This window comes from Amblyomma maculatum, chromosome 1 (genome assembly GCF_055883805.1).
Source record: "Amblyomma maculatum isolate TAMU_Amacu chromosome 1, ASM5588380v1, whole genome shotgun sequence".
Lineage (NCBI taxonomy): Eukaryota > Metazoa > Arthropoda > Arachnida > Ixodida > Ixodidae > Amblyomma > Amblyomma maculatum.
This window is the reverse complement of record NC_139344.1, coordinates 322,692,477-322,715,558: the sequence shown is the minus strand read 5'-3', so window position 1 is coordinate 322,715,558 and position 23,082 is coordinate 322,692,477. Positions and strand designations below refer to the sequence as shown.

General features: G+C 46.5%; 1 protein-coding gene across 3 annotated transcripts in view; it reads right to left on the bottom strand.

The window, feature by feature from the left end:
* LOC146207283 (midasin) overlaps window positions 1–23,082 on the bottom strand; it is a 261,721-nt gene that overhangs the window by 201,257 nt on the left and 37,382 nt on the right. For all 3 annotated transcript variants that reach the window (XM_084581249.1, XM_084581150.1, XM_084581196.1), the window contains exons 11-17: window positions 21,866–21,947; window positions 17,763–17,878; window positions 14,650–14,780; window positions 14,057–14,161; window positions 12,986–13,241; window positions 9,971–10,345; window positions 7,431–7,580 (exon numbers count right to left, since the gene is read on the bottom strand). In XM_084581249.1, the coding sequence (XP_084437375.1) occupies window positions 7,431–7,580; window positions 9,971–10,345; window positions 12,986–13,241; window positions 14,057–14,161; window positions 14,650–14,780; window positions 17,763–17,878; window positions 21,866–21,947 (1,215 nt within the window). The remainder of the gene's footprint in view (window positions 1–7,430; window positions 7,581–9,970; window positions 10,346–12,985; window positions 13,242–14,056; window positions 14,162–14,649; window positions 14,781–17,762; window positions 17,879–21,865; window positions 21,948–23,082) is intronic.

The window sequence follows — 23,082 nt, the reverse complement described above, 5'->3', positions numbered from 1 at the left end:
CCTTGGCGCGCTTCCCCATTAGGTGGTTGTTATTGCACCCCCGTACGCGGCTTTCGCTCGCTACACGGCGGTTGTTCTTAATTGCTATTCTCTTGCCGTGTACTCGAGCAGTGCAATAAACTCTTGTTCGAGTACGCAACTCGGTGTTTGTCCCCTCTGGCCCGAACCCGCCGCAGTGGCGATTTCTCGCACCGCGGGTTGGGGGTCACAGCCCTGTCTGCTAGGACTGGCACGTCGGGGCTAGAAGGCGACTGTAGCGTCTAGCCCCCCCGTGGCGCATTCTCTACGAGAACGAACACCCCCATATTTTGGCGCCCAACGTGGGGCCAGAGGTGTGACAAACCGAGTGTCTGTGCATCGGGTTTCCGACACATAGACTAGCCATGGCAGTGAGCAGGACTGACTTTTCAGTCTCTTCTAATACTGCAGTGGTGATTGCACAACGGCAAGCAAGCAAAACCACCTTAACTGTTCTTATTGCGAGAGATCAGGAGCTGACGCTAGCCACTGTGACCTTGTAATTTTCTGCGAGAGCAGGATGTCACACACGACTCCACCGCTCTGTAGCAGGGTGACGCGCGGACGCTGGTGTGATGGGCATTCTCTCGTAGTGTTTTGACTTACCATGCTCTACGGGAGAACTGGAAACGTTGTAGCGTATGTACTTTAGCACGCGCACGTTGAAGGCATGAGAAGTGTTATTACTATCCTTTCTGCCGCGCCCGTTAGCCAGTTCGTCGCGATGGCTCGCAGCCTCAGAGAAGGGCCGGCCTACCCGGCTTCTCTGAGTTTAAGTGCTGACCGTTTTAATTCCATCAGAGCAGTGGGGAGCCTAGTCAGCCTTAAGGGAGCTTTAGGAACGCGGTAGGATCCTGTTTTTTCTTTTATTTTGTCGACCAGTGTTCGACGGGCTCCGGGAGCCGAGCGGCGCGGCCGCGGCGCACATAAGGGCACGCTGGTATTGCTGCCTGTGCGGGCGATACACAGCTTGTATTGCTGTGAGCGCGTTGGATCCCTGCCGTCAGTACTACAGCACCTTGCGCAATCCTTTCCCCACGCGAAGGATACACTGAGTCCTTCGAGGTTGGTCACGCTGAGACGAGCTATATCGCACATGTGCATCGCTGAGCATGCGAACGGCCCCAAGACTTTTCTTCAGGTTGTGTCATTTCGCTGCCTAGTGATGTGCATGGTGACGTTGTCGAATGGGTAGAACTTGCTCTATAAGTTTGCAACAACGCCACGGTTGCTGCGTTGGGCACACGCCGACGCGCGACAGAGCTGCAAGCAAAGATGGCGGCGCTAGACTTTACACAAAGCGCACCGCAATCCGAGCCCCGCTGCGTGGCCCGAGGAGGACGCACTCCCCCACCAGTAGGCAGCTGCAGCGAGAGGCAAGGCTTGGGATTTCGAGCATCGCGCCTCGTTACGACTTGCGCCCACAGCAGACGTACTCTGACCAATGCGCAGGGAGTAATTTCTTGTGCTGAATATAGATGGGACGCTCTGTTAATATTCAGCGCATTTTGCTTCCAGAGCAAGCACGCGCCTTCTCTTGGAAAAGATCGAGCGGGGGTAGATTTGAAAAAGAAAAAAAATGTAACTAGGGAAAAGACAGCATTGCAGCCAGCAAGGAGGGGAGCCGGCGGAGGCCACGACGACCACTGCAGCATCGAGGAGCAGGCCGTCCAAGGAGTGGCGTTCCCGCAGCCAGAGCCTGCTGTCACCGTCAACCGGGCCAAGACAAACGGTTTCCGGTCGGCTACGGAGCGAGCCAGCCGGAGTTCGTGGAACGGGCCCCTGCGTCCAGCACGACGAAAACTGCAGCAAAGAGCCCGCCTTGGCGCCGTTCGGTGCTCGCGGCCGTGACTTCACCAGCGGGAGCAGCTTGGCGCCCCGCTGCCCTCGCCATCAGCGGCGTCAACGACGGAGGGAAAAGAGGCCGGCCGGGAGCGAGCGGACGACCCGATGAGGGGGGCCTGCAACACGCTACGCAACGCAAAGACGCAGTTCCTGCCCGTCCCCCGGCAGGCTTCCCTGGCTGACCGACGATGAATGCAGCACCACGCCTGCAGCCATCGACACTTCCAAGGCTGGCCCGGTGACGGTGAAGAAGCGGGACCTGCGGCCGCCGCACGTGTGTCCCCAGCTCCAAGGTCGTCTCCTGTGGTCGTCGGCCTTGCCTCCCCCTCCGACACCCGTGGCTGTGAGCTGTCTGCAACTTTTTATATATCGGCACTTTTCTTTGGGTTTAAACGGTTTTCTTTGTGTTTAAAAGTTAAATGGCGTTTAGCCGGCCCCCTCGATATATCCCTCGGTGAACGTGACTACTTTTAGCCGTACGGCGGTTTTAAGGAGGGGGGGATGTGGGGATTCACAATCCCCTTCCTCCATTATAACGCCCGCGCGTAATTAACACGCGTGATTACGCGCGCTGGCAGAGAGGTTGGCGGAGGTGAGGGCACGCTGGCCACCCCCCGCCGCCTCCCGGGACTGCAGCGACGCTGCCGCGGGCTTCCCTCTTTCCTGCCGGCGTAGCCGGGAGACCTCCTCTCCCGTTCCGTGTCGAGGAGCGCGACTGCAGCAACTCGCTCGGGGTTCTTCGGCGAATGGGCGCGCAGCGCGCGGTTCATGATTTCCGCCGAGGAGACCACCGCCGTCACCGAGAATCGCCCGCTGACCGTAGGCTCTTACCGCAACGGGATGCGAGCGAGAAGCAGTGTCAGGTGAGAAGACTCCTCCTCTCACCTCCTTGGCGCGCTTCCCCATTAGGTGGTTGTTATTGCACCCCCGTACGCGGCTTTCGCTCGCTACACGGCGGTTGTTCTTAATTGCTATTCTCTTGCCGTGTACTCGAGCAGTGCAATAAACTCTTGTTCGAGTACGCAACTCGGTGTTTGTCCCCTCTGGCCCGAACCCGCCGCAGTGGCGATTTCTCGCACCGCGGGTTGGGGGTCACAGCCCTGTCTGCTAGGGCTGGCACGTCGGGGCTAGAAGGCGACCGTAGCGTCTAGCCTCCCCGTGGCGCATTCTCTACGAGAACGAACACCCCCATAACATTTACAGCTATTCATGGAAAGTTCACACACACTTACGACACTTGAGCAGCCGATAAGGTTGAGGACGCTGCCTTGCTGCATAGGCAGGCGGTCATGCTGGCGCGGTGCCCGTATCAATCAGCTCGCTCATACCCGCGACGGCGGCAGCAACTTTTCGGCCATGGAGCTAGCGTAATAATGACTGCATCACTACGGGCGTTGTAGATCTAGTTCTTAAAATATCTGCCATTCTATGCGAAAGACGGAACTTCGCTGTGCGCAAGAAAGCAGACGACAACGCCCGCCACATGTGCGACACCATCTAGCGGCGGAAAAGGTACTCATGAGCCAAGAAACCTGCTCGGCAGTTGTTAACAGGAAGTTTCCAACAATATTTAAGTCTGTTAGTATTAAGTTTGCATTACTATGCCATTATCAGGTTTATTTTGTGCTTAACATCACTTCGGTACATGTATTTGGTCCCAGATAAAGCCGCACGCTCGTGGCGGACACGCCTACGTTTGTGCCATTGCCGATTGGCCGCTGCCTTTCCTGTCCTCCTCGCGAGGTAGCGCCCGCTGTATTGCTGACGTCAAATTGGAGTCATCCTGAAAGGGGACGGTTTCCAAAAGGAACCTCTGCTGGATATGGCCCCTGGTCTCGTGATGTCACACAAGCTCACCTGGCCATGCCATCTGCCAACTACCAGGTGTCAAAGGCATGCTCATGATTGTTCGTTCACAATGACAACTATGCCAACGCCAGGTTTTCTGTAGAACGGGACCTCTAAATGCTATTACGTTAATATGGTAATACAAAATGTGCAACAAAAGTGCTGCTTATTTCCACCATGTATTTCTGTCATGTACTCTATGATGAGGCCCCTACTGCCAATAGGCTACCACATGCATGTGACATAAATAGCAACGGTTGAAGTAGATCGGGAATTCGGTGGGCGGTTGCATTTTAATAGAGGTGAAATGCAAGGCGCCCATGTACAGGGTCATCCACTCTTAGGACAAACACGCGAAGATGTGGTCGCTCTCTTCGAAAAGTCGTTGCATCTGACACGGGCACACATTGAAGCAAAGTGGGGCTGACTTTGAGAGACCTAGAGGTGGTGCTTCGTATGGGCTGCCATTCAGGACTCTCGGTGGCTCCGAAGAAAGCGACCATGTGTTCGAGCGTTCACACAAAGAGTGGACGACCCTCGCACTATGTGATGACAGAGCAAGTTAAAGAGCACCAGGTGGTCAAAATCATATAGAGCCCTCCACTACAACACCCTCATAACCTGAGTTGATTTGGGATGTCAAGCCTCATAATGCCACGACACCACCGTTACTACCTTTCTTCCTTGTTTTTGCATGTTTACAATGAACTGATGCCTAATAAAAAAATGTGGTTTTAAAATCACTAAACTGCACCATTTGGCCCTACTTGGTTTAACCTGTTTAGACGCTCTATGCACAACTGTGCACAAAGTGAACTACTCCGAGCTGAGTTCACTGCACTTGTCAATGATTTCTTAGTTTCAGGGTGGCATAGCTAAGACTCTGCGTGCCTCAAAAATGGAGAGAGAAAATAAGACCAGGTAAAACCATGGAAGAATGGGTAAAGCCAAAAAAATGTTGTGACCGGCATAGCCGTCCGTGGCCATACTTTCTGTTCCATGTGATCTGTGAGACTTAAAACTAAATGCTCACATTCTACTTTTGTAAATTTGGAAATACAAATATAATTCTTACTGCCGGCACAGTCACAGCCAATACCCAAGTAAAGCTATGGTGTCGGATGAGCGCTGTTAATCTTGCACCAGCTAAGCCCCGTCCAGGTATGGTTGGTACTAAGTAGAGGTGTGCAAATATTCAAATTTTCTAATACAAATCAAATATGAATATGCAAAAAAATTGCCTTCAAATATCTAATCAAATATCTGATCAGTAAAAAAACTATCGAAAATTCAAAATTAGCACAGCACCGTTTGTCTTGTTTATTTCAAAATTCACTTGGTATTTGCAAATAAAATTAAACTAGAATTTCACAGAAATGTACATCCTGCTGAAATCCAGTCTAAGTTTCATACAGGATTTCATATAGTACCAGTTTTTCTACAAGAAATACTTGCATGTAACAGGGCAGAGCTGTCATATCACTGCTGAATACAGCAAGATCTAATTAATTTGACCTCAGGGAAACAGAAAAATTTCCAAATTAACTGCAAGCTCAAACTATCCAATGAAGCTGGAAAAAGCTGCCAAAAAACCGTTAGCATCCCAGTAATTTCATCTGATCAACACCTGTACGATGGGTGCCAGCTGAAGTAAGAACAACGTTTTCCTCTTGTTTTGACAAGTGCTTCCCTTTGCGCATACTGTCGGGAAGACCCTCTTCACAAAAGGGAAAGCCCCGTCATGTTTTGAGGATGCCTCACTGCACAGCCCAAGCAGTCAAGCATTGCGGTGAAACGTGCAGTGTGGGCAAAGTGATTAGAAAATTTTTCGTGTAATCAGAAATTTTTGAATATGACTCAAATAACAAGCATATTCGATTCGTACTGAAAATTTCGAACACTCACACACCTGTAACTATAAGCGATCGTATTGCAGAGTTGATCGTGCACAACGGCAAGCGTGACGAAACATGAACGGCCTCTTCTCCCAAATTAAGCTGACTTAGTTTTGCACCAATCCGCGGTAAAGAAACTATTAGCCGCACTTAAGCCAGCTAACTGATAGCAATCGTATGGCATTTGACATGATCATTGGTGGTACTGGGCATTTTCCACGCATGGTTCTTCCACTACTATGAACAGTAGTTGATGTGCACTCATCAACTACTGTTCAGTGCTTCATGCGGTGAAGCCTCACACGTGATACAGGCTATCTGTGAGAGGGCAACACGGCTGTACAGCGCCGCACAGTCTATGATGGGGAGGCCCTTACAATTTTAAAGTCACGCTTTGACGCTCCCGACAGTGAGCACGCAAGAAAGCACTGATGAAAATGAAAAATACAGTCATTGTCGCACTTTTCTCACCTAAAAACCAGGTGACCATTGCTCAATTTTTCGACAAATAAATTTGGTTTGGTTTGGTTTGTGGGGATTAACCCTTTAAGCCACCAATTTATTTTCCGAAAAACGTACCAAAATCGGCAATTTTTTTTTTTAAGTGACCATAACTTTCTCTGTGTAATTATGGTTCTGAAAATATATTACTTCAATGGTTTGTGGTTAAAATTAACACTAAAAGTTAAAAAGAAAAAACTTCACGAGGGTGGCTTTCCCACAGTGCATGCGCATTGTGAAATGACTCTTTTGAGTTTTCAATTAGGCGCCAAAGGCGCAAAAAGCGTTTTTCATGGTCTACCATCTCCCTCTAGTGTTCAAAATCACAACCAATGCAACTGACGACCGTAACTCGTCTTTCGAGATGGCAGCACTGCAATATCGGGCCAGACGAGTGTAACTCATCAATGGCGATTTTGGTATGATCTGCCATGACGAGTACAGCTTGGGGTTGGTGGTTAAAGGGTTAACGTCCCAAAGCGACTCGGGCTATGAGAGACGCCATAGAGGAGGACTCCGGAAATTTCAACCACCTGGGGTTCTTTAACATGCACTGACATCGTACAGCACACGGGCGCCTGGCTTTTCGCCACCATCGAAAAGCGGCCACCGAGGCCGAGATGCGATCCCGCATCCTTGGGAGCAGTAATCGAGCGCCGTAACGACTGCGCCACCCCGGCAGGGCCAAAATAAATTTACTGTAATGCAAGTGACTCTTGCGAGTTTTTTCAAGGTCATTTTATAGTTAGAACTTCAGATACTCATAATTTGTTCTTCCAGTACTCCGAAGTTTGAATTGAGGAACTTTTACTGTATGCTACTTTCAATGAAAACACAAAATCGGCATCTGAGAAGGTTAAAAAAGCAATCTGAAGTCCTCACTTTGAGCTAAAAATCACTCTTTGCACACCCTACAGTTTATTACCATACAACACCCTGAAATTAAAATGCACGTGAAATCAGTTTACATCAAGCCTTCAACAAGAAAACAAGCAAAAAAGTAAGCAAGCAAAGCGACTGCCACCTCACACCAGCAGCTATGGGTCACATACTTAAAGCACCACCCTGAAGCTATTACTGTCAGCCAAGCACAGGATTATTGGAAGATTTTAACTTTGGGCGCATGATATCTGTGGCATACAGCTAGTTGTGTAGCTGCATATTGTAATTTTCTCATGATAAGCAGCTAAATGTGGATGGGGGCCTTCTTCACTTGAAAAAAATTGCAGCTCATAACATGTGACAGGGTTTCTGCCAATAATAAATTTGCAATTTCAAGCTAGTTGGAGTGGCACAGCTGCAGGCTGAGAATGATGCACTTACTCGGTTCAGGGCTTCCAGAATCTCCGAGCATGCCAGGTTGAGCTCATCCAGGATTATCCAGTGACCCTGGCGCATGGCTTGCACTAGGACACCCTCTCTGTAAACTAATCGACCAGTGCCAGGCTCTGCTCCATAGCTCCCCAGGTACTCCTGCCAAAAGAGTACCACACACAACTTTCTTCTAGAAATTTTACTCCGTGTCACCTCCACAAATTCACATGAGGTGCTCAGCAGGGCTCTGAAGCTTGGCCCAAGTTTTTCTTCATTTTCGTCTCAGTATTTGAGCACAGTTTTAAGCTCCAATACCACACCATGTATTCCTACTTCTCAATTCCCAAAAATCACCTCATAAAATGCTCTCAAAATGTTGTTGGACCACATCTTTCAACTCTTTGCCACGAACACATCAGCATTCTCGCAGAAGTTTCTCCAGGTGGCAAAAAAAAAAAAAGGCACTTAGAACAATGCCCAAAAGCAGCAGAGCATTTGTCAGTTCCAGAGCCACACAGCATTCCATGCCACAAGAAAACTGCAACAGGATGTGTATCGACTAAGGCACTGTTCACAAGCAAGCAGAAATTTTTGGCTCTATTTGTATAACATAACGCCACTAAACAATACCTTGGACCTCAAATGCTCTCCTTATTGTGGTTTTAGGTCAACAGAAAATGTAATGTAACTACAGTCGAAACGAATTCTAAGAAAGTCACAAAAAATTTCAATCAGTAAGATGAGCATGAAGGGGTGAGACAATCTGTTCATCTTATCAGAAGTGCCCCTAGATATGATATTGAGCATGACAGGTGTGTCCAAATATATCTAGACTACTGTCTGTATCAATATTCTAGATTAAAACAATCAATAAAATTGCCTTTCAGAGAGAGGAACTGTTGATAGAAAATTTATTGCACTACTTATTAGGTGAGGTGAACAAACCGAGTGTGAAATTAGCTCATGTTATCCTACTTCAACATAGCAATGGTCTAGCTCTTTTTTGCCACATCTTGCTCGTATCCCTGAGTGGCTGCTACTTTTTTTTATTTTTTGCTCTCAATCTCGCCTTGCATGCTTCAAAGGTGTCCAGAAGGATTGCCATTGTCTCTCTTATCCCTCTTCCTGCAGCCTAGCTGTTAACCACTTAGCAGTCAGTCAGACCTCATGCCTGCTAGAAGGCTCAACGTTAGGGTAGACAAGAAAGACCAAGTCGTTTCCGTCGCCAAGCGAGAAACAAATTGGCGGCATAGCAAGACCGAGGCATGGCAGCGGCAGAGTCTCTCAGTCACGTAGACCATACCACAAAGACTAAGTAGTGCCTTATGGCCTGTACATCCCCAATGCCACTGCCATCAATCGCGTCCTAAGCACTTGGAAATTTGCATCAGCCTAGTGCATCAGAGTCAAGAATTTATAGTCTGTAGAAGAAGATTTAATTTACGACGTCGAGGGCGGCGAGGAAGTGAGGAGATCAAAACCAGCACAATCTGCGCGATAGCAATTCCACAGACTGCTTCTTTTTCGTCACCGTCCAGCAAAGTGGTCCATCTACTTCTTCACAACGCCCCCCAGAGGAAAAAGAGCCATCCTGGCGACTTAAGGGGACGAAGATACAATGGTGTCGCAGAACGGCTTAAGGCAGTGTACATGTACAGTCTCACGGCCATAGCGCCAGAAATCGGAAGATGGCGTAAGCGGCTCAACAATGTAGTTCACTGGTGAAGTGCGGTTCAATGTAACTTGTAAATGTCTCGCCGAGCCGCTGTGTTCGATAGTGCAGGCGTTGTTCGGCGCGGAGCTTGCGTACAGCAGGATGACCAAACAACGGTTATAAGATTCGCCTTGAAGGAGTCCCAAGTCATGATATCGGATTCGTGGTTACGATAACACAAGGTGGCAACTCCAGTCAAATAAAAGATGACGTTCGTTAACTTCATGGCGTCATCACGCCACTTATTGTATGAACTCACTCGCTTGTATGAAGCAAGCCAGTCATCACAGTCAGTGCCATCAGTCCCACTGAAGAACGCAGGGTCTCGCTGGCGTAAGAAGCCAGAGCAGACGACCAGCGGGGTCATCAGGGCGGCCGGTGGGTGTTAGTCTTCGGACATACGAGGTGCCAGTAGCGTGCTGGGCCTCCAGCGTGAGGCAAGGGTATCAAGCTGCACCTCCACCAAATGTAGAAGAAGGTTTAAGACGTTGAGGACGGCATCGAGGTCGAAGAGGAAGCGGGGTGATCAAGACCAGCATGATCTGCGCGATAGCAATTTCACAGACTGCTTCCTTTTCGTCAGCGTCCAGCGAAAGGGTCCATGTTCTTCTTCACATCATATATAAACTAGGCTTTGACGTGCAGATTTCATTTCTTCTATGATGATATGAATTTCAGGTGATGAAAATATTTTTCACAAGAATGAGGAATTTGTGTCGAGATTTCACTGTACGCCCACTTTCCCAAGCAAATGCAAAAGGTCAGCACGCAATGCTTTAAAGAAGAGAGCATAATTTATTTTGCTCGCTCGTAATTCCCTTTTACTATGGCTCACCTCAAGGTCCGTGTGCTCATGGTTGTTGACCCGGACGCAGACGTGTCCCGTGCGGGCTGCTAGCCAGCGCACAAGGCTGGTCTTTCCCGCTGATGTCTCTCCTTGAAGGAGTACAGGGTGGCGGCCACAGGCGGCTGCTCGGGCCATGTCACGCAGGTTGTTCCGCACTGTGGCAGTCAGCACATAGCCTGGGGGGTCCTGTGGCTCCAGAGGTCCTGTGGGCACCCAATAACCTTCAATCTGCACTGCGTTCACACCACGTGGTGACTGTGGTGCCCGAGGCACCTTGGAGCCCAGCAGAGTCTTGCGAATCATTGACTCTACAGCAGCATGGGAGCTGCGATCCAGAGATGTCAGAAAGCTGAGGCAGAAACCCTGCGCAGAAGTGAGAAACAGGAGCTCAACCACAAAAGCGTACTTTATGCTTGTCCATTAGCACTTGGCATGTTGGAAAGCAAAAGCAAGAAGGTATAACCCCATGCAAGCTGCAGCTCGTTTAGGCTCGTCACCAGACAGTCACAATGTGAACACCCAGTAACTACACTGAAGCAATCATACAGATCGCAAATGCATGAAGCCTTCGAGACAAAAGCTCTACAACTATGCTTTTTTATATGGTTATCAACAGGCCTAAAGCTTATGAGTATCAACAGCGTCTCATTTTTTCTCCTCAGCCTTGAATTTGAAGTAAGTGCTTACAGTCGTGGCATCCAAATGTATGACATTCTCCAAAATGAGATTATCAAAGCGGCATACTTTGAAGCTAAGCTTACCATTCCTCCCCAGGCCCCCTATTGTAATCTGCTGTGCGGCCATCAGCCGAAAGCTTCCGTACTAAACTATGAAGCTAGTATGGCAAGGAAATATACTGCAGAAACCTGCATATTAATACGAGATTTTCTTCCCAATTTTTGTCATGTCGTATATTTCCGCCTCGTATTATATGCGGATCCGAACATATTTACTCCTAAATTCGCAGTTTCGGCAGCGCTATCAGCATCAGGCTTCCAACCAGAGAAAGCACTGCCTAGCGGTGGCACCTACTGTTTCGGTGGTTTCAGTTTCACCACACTAATCCCGCGATCCTCACGACCACGGTGGCCGCGACACACACACGACTAGAAGGAAGTTGTTTGCACTTCACATGATGTAGGGATGGCGGAAAGATTGTTCGGCACGTTGCGCACACACACACTCACAGGCCTCCCCAGCCATGCTGGCCATGCCCAACAGCCGAATCACAGGTGCTTCACCAGTATTCCCAAGGAGCGCGTCATTTTCACTTTCGAGCAAATGGGGAATACCGAGTGCATTTAAGGTACCGATGAGAGTTTGTATTGAAAAATGTCTCCAGCAAGAGACTTTCAGCAGACGATACACGATGATCGCGAAAATCCCGAATTTGAGAACGTTTCCTGGGCGCACATGCCATGCGCCTGCGCGCGGCACGGAGCATGATGGCCGGCTGCTCGTTCATCGCCGTCCAAGCTGGAAGTGGCCTACTAGTTTTAGAAAAACGTGAAATTCTCTGATCAAGCATGTCGGCGCAAGAAAAAAAGTGAATCAGCACCGGCACATGATGGTTCATGGCATTATTTGACGCTCGACACCTGGTGCAGGGTGGCATTGGACGCAAAAGCCCGGAGCGCATAGGCTTCGTGGGGCAACTGCGAAATGTAGTGCAAATAAATACTTTGCTGCTCTTTCCTTTCTCGCATTATACGCAGGCGAAAACTTTCTTCTGTTTTTGATATCCCGAAATTACATCCCATATTTATATGCGGGTTCATATTATACACGGGTTTTTACGCTATGGTGACACAAATGTAGATGAAGAAATAAGCACAATAACAGCAGCCCAGTACAGTAGAACCTCGGTGATACGAATCTCATGGGGTCGTGAAAACATTCGTTTCATCCGAACATTCGTATCACCAAAACGAACGAAATTAAATATGCAGAAGCATAGGAAAGGCAGTCGCACAGATCTATTTACGTCCAAAAAAATTAATTACGGTCGCGCGATCAGAGCTCGCCACTAGCAGCGCACACAGCGCGACAGGCAATCGTAACGTCGACGACGCGCGGGCTGTGTGCCTCCGCGAACTTCTCGCGGTGCGTACAGCACTAAAAGAGATGGCAACATGCCAGCCGCGCAGCACTGCAAACTGCTCGCGGTGCGTATAGTGCGACTAGCGGTCACGAAGCCTACCATTAGCGGCCCGTGTGCGCCCACCGCCGCGTGCGCCGCCGACTGCTACTCATGGCCGCGCACCGCTGCAAACCTTTCGCGGTGTGGAACGATCGCAATGCCAGTGATGTGCGGCCCGCCTACCTCCGCGTACTTCTCGCGCTGCACGGCCCCGCAAACTGCTCGCGGATCGCGATCGCGAAGCCAGCGATGTCCGGTCCGTGCGCACCCGCTGCGTACGCCGCCGCCAGTTACGGCGGTTGCTATGTCTGTGGTTTGTGGGCCACGCGCCGCTGAACGCTTTTCGCGCCGTGAGCCGGACAGAAAATTGCGACGTCGGAGGAGTGCGGACCACGCGTCACCGCAAACTGCTCAAGATGCATACATACAGCGCGGCTGGCGATCGCAGAGTCAACGATGTGCAGGCAGTGCATAGTGCTCAAGGTTGTAGTTGTAGTTCGCGCGTTGTATCATTCGTAGTGGCACAGGAGAGTGTTCGGGCCATCCGAAATTTTGCACATTGTAGACAATGCACTATAGTTGGGGAATTTCGTGAATTCGTAAAATTCGTATCAACCGGATTCGTATCACTGAGATTTTACTGTAATTTGATTTTCATGCCCCCCCCGCCCCCTTTCTGAGTAATGTTTTGAGTTATGGGGCCAGCAAAATTTTCCCCATGCCATTTGTCATCGTATCACAACAAGACCACAAGAATTGGAACTTCATATTGACAGCTTCTAAACAGGATGCCATGGTAGCTATCACTAGCTATCACTGACCGCTTTACAAGGTTGTTATAAAACAGCAGCTAAAGCACGGACCTGGTAGAGAGAGTGTGGCCAACTGCCACAGGGGTCGGAAGCTGCATGGCGCAGTGCACGGCAAAGGGTTCGCAGGCTGTAGTGGGGACGGTTGCCCGTGCCATCAGCCAGGCTCTCTTGTGCGGCTTTCCTCAAGCTCAGGTAGAGAGACACGCAGGATTTCAGCAGTGGTGCACCACAACCAGACAAGTAGGCACCCACCACCAGCTTCAGGTCGCTCTCTTCCAAGGGCTCCTCCAAATAAACCTCTGTAAAGCTGCCATTCCCATTATGATTTTCTTCTCGCATTCAGAAAAAGTAAACTTGTTGCATCCAAATAAAAAAAACAATACAGCCGAACCCAGATATATCAAATTGTTGCCAATATCAAACTACCTGAATGTCCTCTTGGAACTTCCAGGCATATTAAGTATAGCACTGTTATTCACATTTATAAAATCCAGTGGACAGGACATGCAATTTGTCAAATTGCACGCCACGCCTTTGCAAAGGGTGTTTCTCCTGACGGTGCTCTCATGATAACTTTGTGTGCATGGAGCCAAGTCGGCTGATCATCCTTGGCCATCTGCTGGCAGCAGAAACGTTGCAAAACAGTATGATCAGATGAACGTCAAGTCTGCTTGAAAGCGGCTTTCGGTTTGGTACGCTTGTTTTAAATATGATGGTGCTGTCATGTGGAGAAGCCACAGTTCAGTGCACCAATCATCGCACGTTGAAACCACCCCTAGCTGACTGAGGGCAGCGGCGGCAGCAGTACAGTACATTAACACAAAGACGCATAATAGATAGCAAGCTGACGACATTGATTTTTACAGATCCTAAGAAGCATAAAAAAGTTAAATCAGTGCATAAAGTCTTAAGAAAATGAAATGTACTCATAACTGCAATGTGAACAGTAAGAAGCACCAGAAACACAGTGAACTTAATGGTGCCGGATAACATTAAAATAATGGAATTATTTTTTTTTAAAGCTGGGGGTACCCTTTAGCCATTATGCGAGTATAAAACTGCACTGAAAAGAGAAGCACAGGTATCAAAACTGCTAAAAAAAAAAATTTTCCCTTCACTCACCGGCTTCGAATCCCTGCAGGCAGATCTTTCTTGCCTACATCTGTGGCAGGGTTCATACAAGCAAACAGCCGAAATTCAGGGTGCCTTTCAACTGGTTCATGGTCACTGCAAAAAAGACAGACATTACTTCCTAGTATGTATATATATAACCTCATTCAGAAGGAAAGTTATGCAGTAAAGTCCAGCCAAGTGAGTGGCCTTGTGAAGCCCCGAACACTACTAAACTAATTTACATAGCATTTCAAGTGATCAAGTACAGGTGCATAAATGACGCAGGTGATGCCCCACAGCAAGCTGAGACATTTAAGCACCTTCCTTATCCTCAATACCAAGAAATGGTGTTCAGACTGCAAAATCCTCTCTTAGCATTCCGGATAGGAAAGGAACACCTCAATTTGTTACCGGGCACGCCACCTAGTCATATACTATGCGCATTTCCTTTCCTCCATTCAAAGAGGGGGTCTAGATTGCGAATAAGACTAGACTGGAATCAAGACCGACTTCACTGCTTCGTGCAAGCGGGCCCAGGTTTGTGATACGATGATCATGCATAAGAGGTATCGTATCGCCAAGAAAGCTGCCATGCACAGTACCCTCTTTCAAACAGAACCGGTGAGCTCCCATCCAAAACAGGGGCCAAGCTCTCCAAGGACTCCCCTTCAGCCAGGTTGATCTCATCCAAAAGGACCCAGGAGCCCTGCTTCAGAGCATGTACCAGGGAACCCTACACAAGAGGCAACAAAGCATAATTCCCATTATCAGTATGTTGAACCACACTAGCAACCTAAGGGCAACATAATTTTCAACACAGCTAAAAAAAACAAGCATATAATCTAAATAATACCTATAGCAGCCTAAATAAGCAACTTTCAGCCAACTCCATGTGATCTACGATAGCAACCCTCTGGTACAATGGGTACCCCGAAATTCCCGAATAAACGTGAGACAAGAAGTTTCTAAGATACCGGTAAATTCAAAAATGATGAAGCGGGCACAGGCGCGGGGTAGAATGCTCATGCCAGGCCCACTGGTCGTATATCTCATCATCATGCCATCATATCATCCTGTTTCCATCATGCCAACATGTTACATCGCCTGCACCATGTAGCATCTTGGTGGTGGTGCAGGCATATGCCATACCTTTTCATTCTGTCCCTAGAACAAAGCCTTTAAGTTGTCTTGGTCACCGGCCGTGGCTACCAGAACTCTATAGCCCAGCTCTATACCAGTTCAACTTGACCCAACTTGACCCAACTAGACCAACCGCTGACCTCAGCCTCGTCCCTAGCCCTAGCCACAACACAAGACAACAAGGAAAAGCTTGGAACAGATCTCACCAAAACCATGACGAAGATTTGATCCCACAACTATTAAAATCTAAGGTAGCACCCCTACCCACGCCAAATGGCATGTCTATGGACCTTGGTCTCTGGCAAATGGTAAGCGCAGCACCTGACGCTCCATGGGGCAAACAGTAATCAATTTTATTGTGACAGCAATACTACGCCAGGTTTCAGCCTGTCGCATAGTCCCGGGAAGGGCCACGTTTGACCTTGAACAGCCGCGAAGAAGACTAAGACGAAGAAGACGAAGATGAAGAAGACGAAGAACGCTCGGTCACCCGCAGCTAATGCTTTTGCTCCACATTCGGTTCAGCAGCATTGAACCCTTCTCGTTCATATGTGGGCTGGTAGCTTACGCCCTCGCGTCATACTTTTAAAGGATGTGCTTAAGTGTCCCCAATAATGTAGCGCCTTACACTGATAAGGCGTGATAGGGGATTAATGTAGCAGGCAAAAGAAGCTCCCGTTGCTATCGCAATTCCACTAGGTTTAACCAGAGTTAAACCACAACTAATTTTTTTCCAGTCATTGTGGTGGCTAGCACTTCATCTTCCTTTCTTCTGCCTGCTCATTGTCACTTCACGCATCATATTTCAAGCAGTCAATTGGGACAATCACCCAGTAGTGCTGGGTCATGTTACAAATACAATGGCAACAAAGTGGACAGCAGCGAGGGCTCAAAAGTATATACTATCTTCATCGTGCCATAAGTAACTGTGATATTTTCAGTGAGTTTCATGCTTTCTTTCTAGGAAATTTGACCACAGTGGTAATTAGACTCAATTTATTGGTTACGCACACAAGGTTTGAGCTTCGGAGCATGTCTCCTCTGTTTTAAAGTTTGTGAAGCGTCAGTATAAAATAATTTTTCTGAAATATCTGGATTTCAAGAACCAAAAGAGACAATCATCAAGAGCGGCAAGAAATCTATTTGGGATCCAGCAAACTAGAAATACTTTTACTTTTGTTTCCTCCATGGCCACCATCTCTGCTTCCTTTTGCCTGACCTTTTGGACGATTACTGTCTGCCTGAACAAGAAGAGGTCTTCAAACATTCAAACCATAGCCTCCCTGAAGAGGCTTATCTGGCGGCTCCCAAAAATGTTAAACTTTCTAGCAGTTTCACCTTCTTTTCTTTTTTTCTTATGGCAAGTTGGCAGGCCCCGTCTCCAGTCCTTTTCTGACATGCCTGTGACTTTCTGCCTACAGCTGTGTGTTGATCAATAATACTCGCTGAGGGGCTTGCTGGTGCACATTCCCTTGAAAAGATATAGTGCCAAAAACGAACAGCACGCACATAGGATGCACCTGTCCTGTCTCTCTATCTGTGTGTTGTCTGCTTTGGGCGCCACATCTTTTCAAGGAAAATTTTGTTGCATCGCGTGAATCCCATGCAGGCATATTGAGTGGTTCTTAATGAATACATGAAATTTTCAATAACACAGCTGCTTCTGCGTGCTCCCAATCTGGAGATATGCTTGAGCACTTCAGGCAACTTAATTCATTGTACTAGTTCCTCCACTGGCACACCGTTTTACTGCTAATTCCCCCACTGTCCGTTATTTCACATAAATTTGACGTACAAGTTAGCAGAACGCTTAAGCTCCCCCTGTGTGCGTATTACACGAAAAAGTTAATGGCTTCCATCTCCACCGCTCCTTGTAGACCTTCGTTCAAGTACAAGCACTTTGCTACTCGCTTAATCCCAAATCCCTTAATCTGTGCCTCTATTATATCACACATACTAAATAGCATAGTCATAAGCTATCATATTACACGAAAGACCACCCGACATGAGTATAAAGCCCTGCTTTAACAAAAACCATGCAATCGTGCCTGCGTGGCACAAGTGTAGCCCGTCCAACTCTCGGGATCCAAGGGTCCCAGTTCAACTCCCATCTCACAAGGCCTACCCGAGTTGGCAACTTCGGCAAACTTGATGTCCTGTCCCCTTGTGACGTCATACAACCCACTGACAAACCGGTACCTGGCCATGTGATTTGACAACTACCACCTACCTGCATGCCAGCGATTTTTAGCTCAAAATGTCAATGCCAATGCTCGATTTTCTGTGAAATCTGGCCCTTCACTCTGTTATATCAACAGCTCCATCTAGTCTAATTCCAAAAAGCAAGAATATATCTCAACTAGGAGGACCTCAGAGGGAACAGTGGAAGAGGATGGGCAAGACCCAAAATGACAACCCCACTAGAGCAAGGCCATGGGTTGTCCACTTGATCTTTCTCTTCCACAGGGCATAAATCTTTCTAGATACACTTCCTGCTCCTCTTGCCCAGGATTCCCAGGTTTTCAAAAATTCAAGATATTTAAGGGTTGCAGGGGAATGTGTGAATGCTGCTTACCTCAACAAAGGCAAACGTGAGCTTATTTTCAGCCTGGCGCACTTGAACTTCAGCTTTGCGCAGCTGCTCACCAAATGCTTGCCAGCGCTCCAGCTGATCCTTGTTGCTGCCACAGCCTAACATTCACGAAAAGGAACAAGTAATCAGTTCATGAACATATAATAACTAGCTTGCGAACAACAATAGGGGTTCCATGATGATGAACTCTGAAGTTTTGCAGTGCCGGCCGAAACAAGTTTTTATGAGTGGGTTATAGAAACACATACCTTCTTCCAGTTCTGGTTTGCTAGCATGGGAGTTGCAATGACATTAATTTATGCTGTGCATACACTTATGCATTATGTGCATAATTTATGCTGTGCATACAAAAAGCAACAAACCTCTGATGTGCTTCCAAATCAGTAAAACAAAAACACTGACAATGGACCTTAACAATATTTCAGTAAACGAAATTAAACATTAAACACTGCAGCAACTTCAACACCAAGCTTAATATAAGCCTGTACATTACCATAAATGACTTGAGATTTACACAGTGCGGGCAAAGCAACTAAAGAAAAGAAAATTTCACAATAAGTTCTGCCTTTAAGATAAAACCTAAGATGATAAGGTTAAGATGATACTAGCATACTTTTTTCAAGAGCAGATATAGTAAATATTGAAAGACAAGCAAGTAACTGGCTAAAGAAAACTTTTGATATGTCTGAATGATAATAAATTAGCACTTAACAAGAACGAAACAAGATATATTAAGTTCAGACCAAGAAAACAAATGCATTAAAGAAATCTCTATTCATTTTGGCGATGAACACATAGAGAGCATTCAATCCCACAAGTTCATTGGAGTAATTTTTCGAGAGCACCTCACATGTTGCATATATCACGATTCTTAGATAGTATCTCCATAAAGATCACCTATACAACCACTTATAGCAAGGATAAGATGCATACAAACTATAGAGCACAAGAATTATCATACCATATTCCTGACTTCTTGATTAAACATGACCAAGCTATTAATATCATTCCAGAAATGTCACTGCAAGCATTTAAAAAAACATAAATGCATACATTCTGCACACAAAAGTGAGCGTTTTTATTCTTTCTTTTCTTCAGAGTGCCAAGTGACACACTCAACATAGGCTCTTTATAAATGTGTTTAGATGATCAATGTCTATTTCCCTGTATTTATGAATAAGTGACATTATATAGCTGCATTGTTAATATCTGGTTTCGCTATCAGTCCTATTATACGAGGGTCATCCCAAATTAAGGTCTCCAGTTCTTTTATAAATCTAAAAAAATGCTTACTTCAGGCAATTTACAAATCACTTAAAAGGCAGACCATTCTACTTTTCCATGTAATCACCGTTGCAGTCTATGCATTTTTGCAGACGCTGGGGAAGTTTTTGTATGCCATGTCATACAAGCTCACCGCCATGCATCCCAAAACACAGTTGCCATGACTTTGCCGCTCGCTTGAATTTTCGCGGCTTGGGTGAAGAAAAATGCCGCCACTCCCGTTATTCTTGGTCTCAGGTGTGACGTGAAACGCCCAGGTTTTGTCACCCGTGACAATGTCATCTAAAAAGGTGGCCTTTCAATCTCCATAACATGGAAGACATTCGCGAGATGAGTCAATGCGTTGCCGTTGCTGGTCGTCTGAGAGCATTCGTGGAACCGATCTTGCACACACCTTGCTATATTTCAACTTTGCTGTCAAAATCCTATGAGCATAGTTCTGCTAAGAACGCCAGGAACCAATGTGCAGAGTTCGTCGAGTGTGATCCTCTGATTTTGCCGCACCATTTCATCGACCTTCGCGACTGTCTCATCAGAAATTGACGGTATCCCGCTTCTTTCTTCGTCGTGGATTTCAGTGCGACCAGTGGCGAACTCCATACACCACTCGCGGACATTTTTAACATCCATGCACAACTCTCCATACAATTCCGTAAATTGGACATGAATTTCGATTGCTTGAACTCATTTTGCATTCAAAAATCGAATAACTGCGCGAACGTCGCACTTGGCCGTAAAGAAAAACGGGAGCTGCATTTCAAATGGCTGCCATGCCAAGACTGATTAGTCCCTTTCACGCTGAGTCATGGCTTGTTTGGAAGACAGGAAATAATGAACACAGCAGTATGGCAAGCAGCCATGCAAATAGTTTCCCTGTGGCCGCAGCTCTTTGGAGACCTTACTTTTGGGATAACCCTTGTATTATTTTGCTGTAATGTTACTGTGGAAAAGTGCCGAAACCTTGCTGCTTTGTATGCTGCTGCACTGTTGAATGATGTGTGCACGTGGGGGGAAAGGGGCCGGCACTCAGACAGGCATTTATTGCCTTTATTTCTGCCTCCTAGGCACCTGCTGCCTGAATAAAATACTTTGGTTTTGACTTTGAAGGATATGAGGCAACAGCATTAATGGTTCTTGCCTGTGGTGCCTCTTTCAGATCCTCGTTCGTGTACATGCTTGGTTTTGACTTTGAAGGATATGAGGCAACAGCATTAATGGTTCTTGCCTGTGGTGCCTCTTTCAGATCCTCGTTCGTGTACATGCGCTTCACTAGTCGCTTAATCACTAATCCTTAATTTGTGCCTTTATAATCTCACACATGCTCATTAGCTATTATATTAAGTACAAAACCAACCAATGTAGATATGAAGCCCAGCTTAAAGCCATACAAACATGGCTGCATGGTTTAAGAGTAGCTAATTAGCTATGTCATGCGGTCTCGTCACACAAACAACAACAGATCAGCACCCAGCAATGCCACCAGCCCACTACCACCTGCCACGTGCATACCCATTTTTTCGCTCACAACACCAATGCTAACACCAACATCAGGACCAGATTTTCGGAAGAACAAGGCCTTAAACGCTGTCGCTTCAAAAATGCGACACTAAGAAGTTAAGGCACCTAGCTGTGGCATATTTGTCTTATCGTTAAGCTAGCTTCAACAAATTAGATTTCCCAGCAGCAAATTTCAGCAAAATAGTTTTACATGTCATATTTTCAGCATTCACAGCAACTCTTTTGAGAGATGCCCAGACATTTTCTCTTCTACCTACAGTATTCAACGAATCTCATATGTCAGCACACTTTATTCTTAACTCGGACTATCTTTCTTGCAATTATGTAATCAGCAGATATAAAAACAACTATGTATATGATATTGGCATTGCACAAACAATTGTGACTACTTGAACCCAAATATATCGAACTCAAAAGAGGTCTCAAAATAATTTGATACTGCCGCAGTGTGATGATGGCAGCCCGCCAAACATCAAGACAGCAAAAAGCTTCCGAAGACATTAGGCTGACATCAACCCACAAATAAAACAATAACACGGAAGCTTCAGCAGCAAGAAGCACTCTCAGCAATCGTGGAAGAACAGAATGCCCGCTATTCCCTACCATATTCAGTTTAAATGTGACCAAGAACTTTAGCATGCTATTCGTTCACAACAACCCCGAACAGCCCACAACCTATTGCGCGTGGCTAGAAACATTCCAGATATATCTGATAGCATCACCTGACAAAAACAAAGTGATGATCTGCACGCTGATCCCTTCAACCATGAACAAGCAAATCTGACATGACAAAGCTTTGCAGCAATATGTTGATAATTAAACAAAACTTGTATCTGGGCTGATGGTGCATAGCTTTGGAAGGGGAAAACAAGCGCACTGAAAACATAACAAACAGCAACAAAGTGTCCTGTTTTTTCTTCGTTCTTTGTGTGTTTTTCAGTGCGCTTTTGACTATAGCGGCCTCCTATACTGTGTGCATGCAACTCACAGCATGCCATCAGCCTGCTGCGCTTCTCACAGTCGTTTAATCAAACTGCATCAGATCACATTTTTTTGTAAGCCCACTGTGTGGCAAATTGCGTTGCACTAAATTTGATGACAAAGTATTGAGGCAGCCGGTTTGGTGCAATTTTGGATCATTATTGTGCTTTGGAGCAGGATGGAGCAAGAAAAGCGATTTGGAGCAGCACTTCCACCCTTGAGTCTGTAAACTATCATAAGGGTTAAAGCAAACAGCAAGGAAGTTCAGCGTGAATTGTAACTTTAAAAAAAAGCATTCTTACTTGAAAGCTTTGAAAGTGCAGACTTCTGACTGTGAGACATCAGCGTGAATAAGGCAGGCCACTGACGCTGAGCAAAACAAGTCTGAAAGAAAATCCCACAAAAAATCTCTGGTTTTGCATCTCACAACAATGTGTGGAACATTACATGCCATGGCTCAAGTACAAAGCAACACTTGCACTGCTGCTTTTGCCTTCCAAAAAGTAACGATGAAACTAACAAGGAAGTGAAAATGGTTTCTGTGGTTTGGTTTGTAGAGGTTTAATGTCCCAAAGTGAATGCTATGAGAATGTGCAAAATGATTTGCTTTTCCTTTAATGCAAACCATTACTAAAACTCGAAGTAACCCCTGTGCTACACATGCAAAATAAATTGAAATAAGTGCCTAATGGCTTAAGTTCTAACACCATCTGCTTGGTGCCACAATAATTTATCAGCATTTGTCTTAAAGCCAAGTGCGTTTAAATTACAGTAAACTCTATTAAACTTGAAGGCACAAAAAAAACAAAAGCTTTCAACATAAAAGTTTTGAGACAAAAAAAAAAAGATTCCTGTGTACTTATTGTGCATAGTAAAAACGTAGGCCACCTGTGGATGCAAACTAACTGAATAATACTCGGTTTCAATGTAAGGGGGGTGCTCTGTAGCAGAATGCGTAATAGCAAACATAGCTGAGAAGAAACATGCGAGCTTTGGTCCTATGATTGCATCCGCAAAGCAGCACTGGCAGCAGCAGCAGTCTCCACAGTGGTGCACAGTAGCCGAGGGTACCGCTAACAGAAGGAAGAGGGAGGGTTTTGCCCTAGGAAAAGGGACCTGCTCTACTCCAAACTTTGAGACCAGCAAAAGAGGTGGCATGCGTCAGCACTGGCAATCAGTGGCAAAATTGCACCCAGCACAAGGCAGCACAAACCATCACGGTGTCCAATGTGCCATGCCACCACAGACTTATGTCCTCTATATGGGGTTTTAAGTGGACTGATTTCACAATGATCTTTCAAGATAAGCGGTCACAAACACATGGTGCCTATCACGTAAAATAAAAATATTTTGGCCCAACCAATATTTCAAGAATGCATGTCTGAGTATTGTCACAACAGTTTACGGTATCGATGCTACTGAGCTGTTAATGTATCAGCAGTGCAATCATTCTATGTAACTTACAGATCAGTCAGCCGCCTAGGCTTTACTATTATGGACGTACTATATATATTGAAAT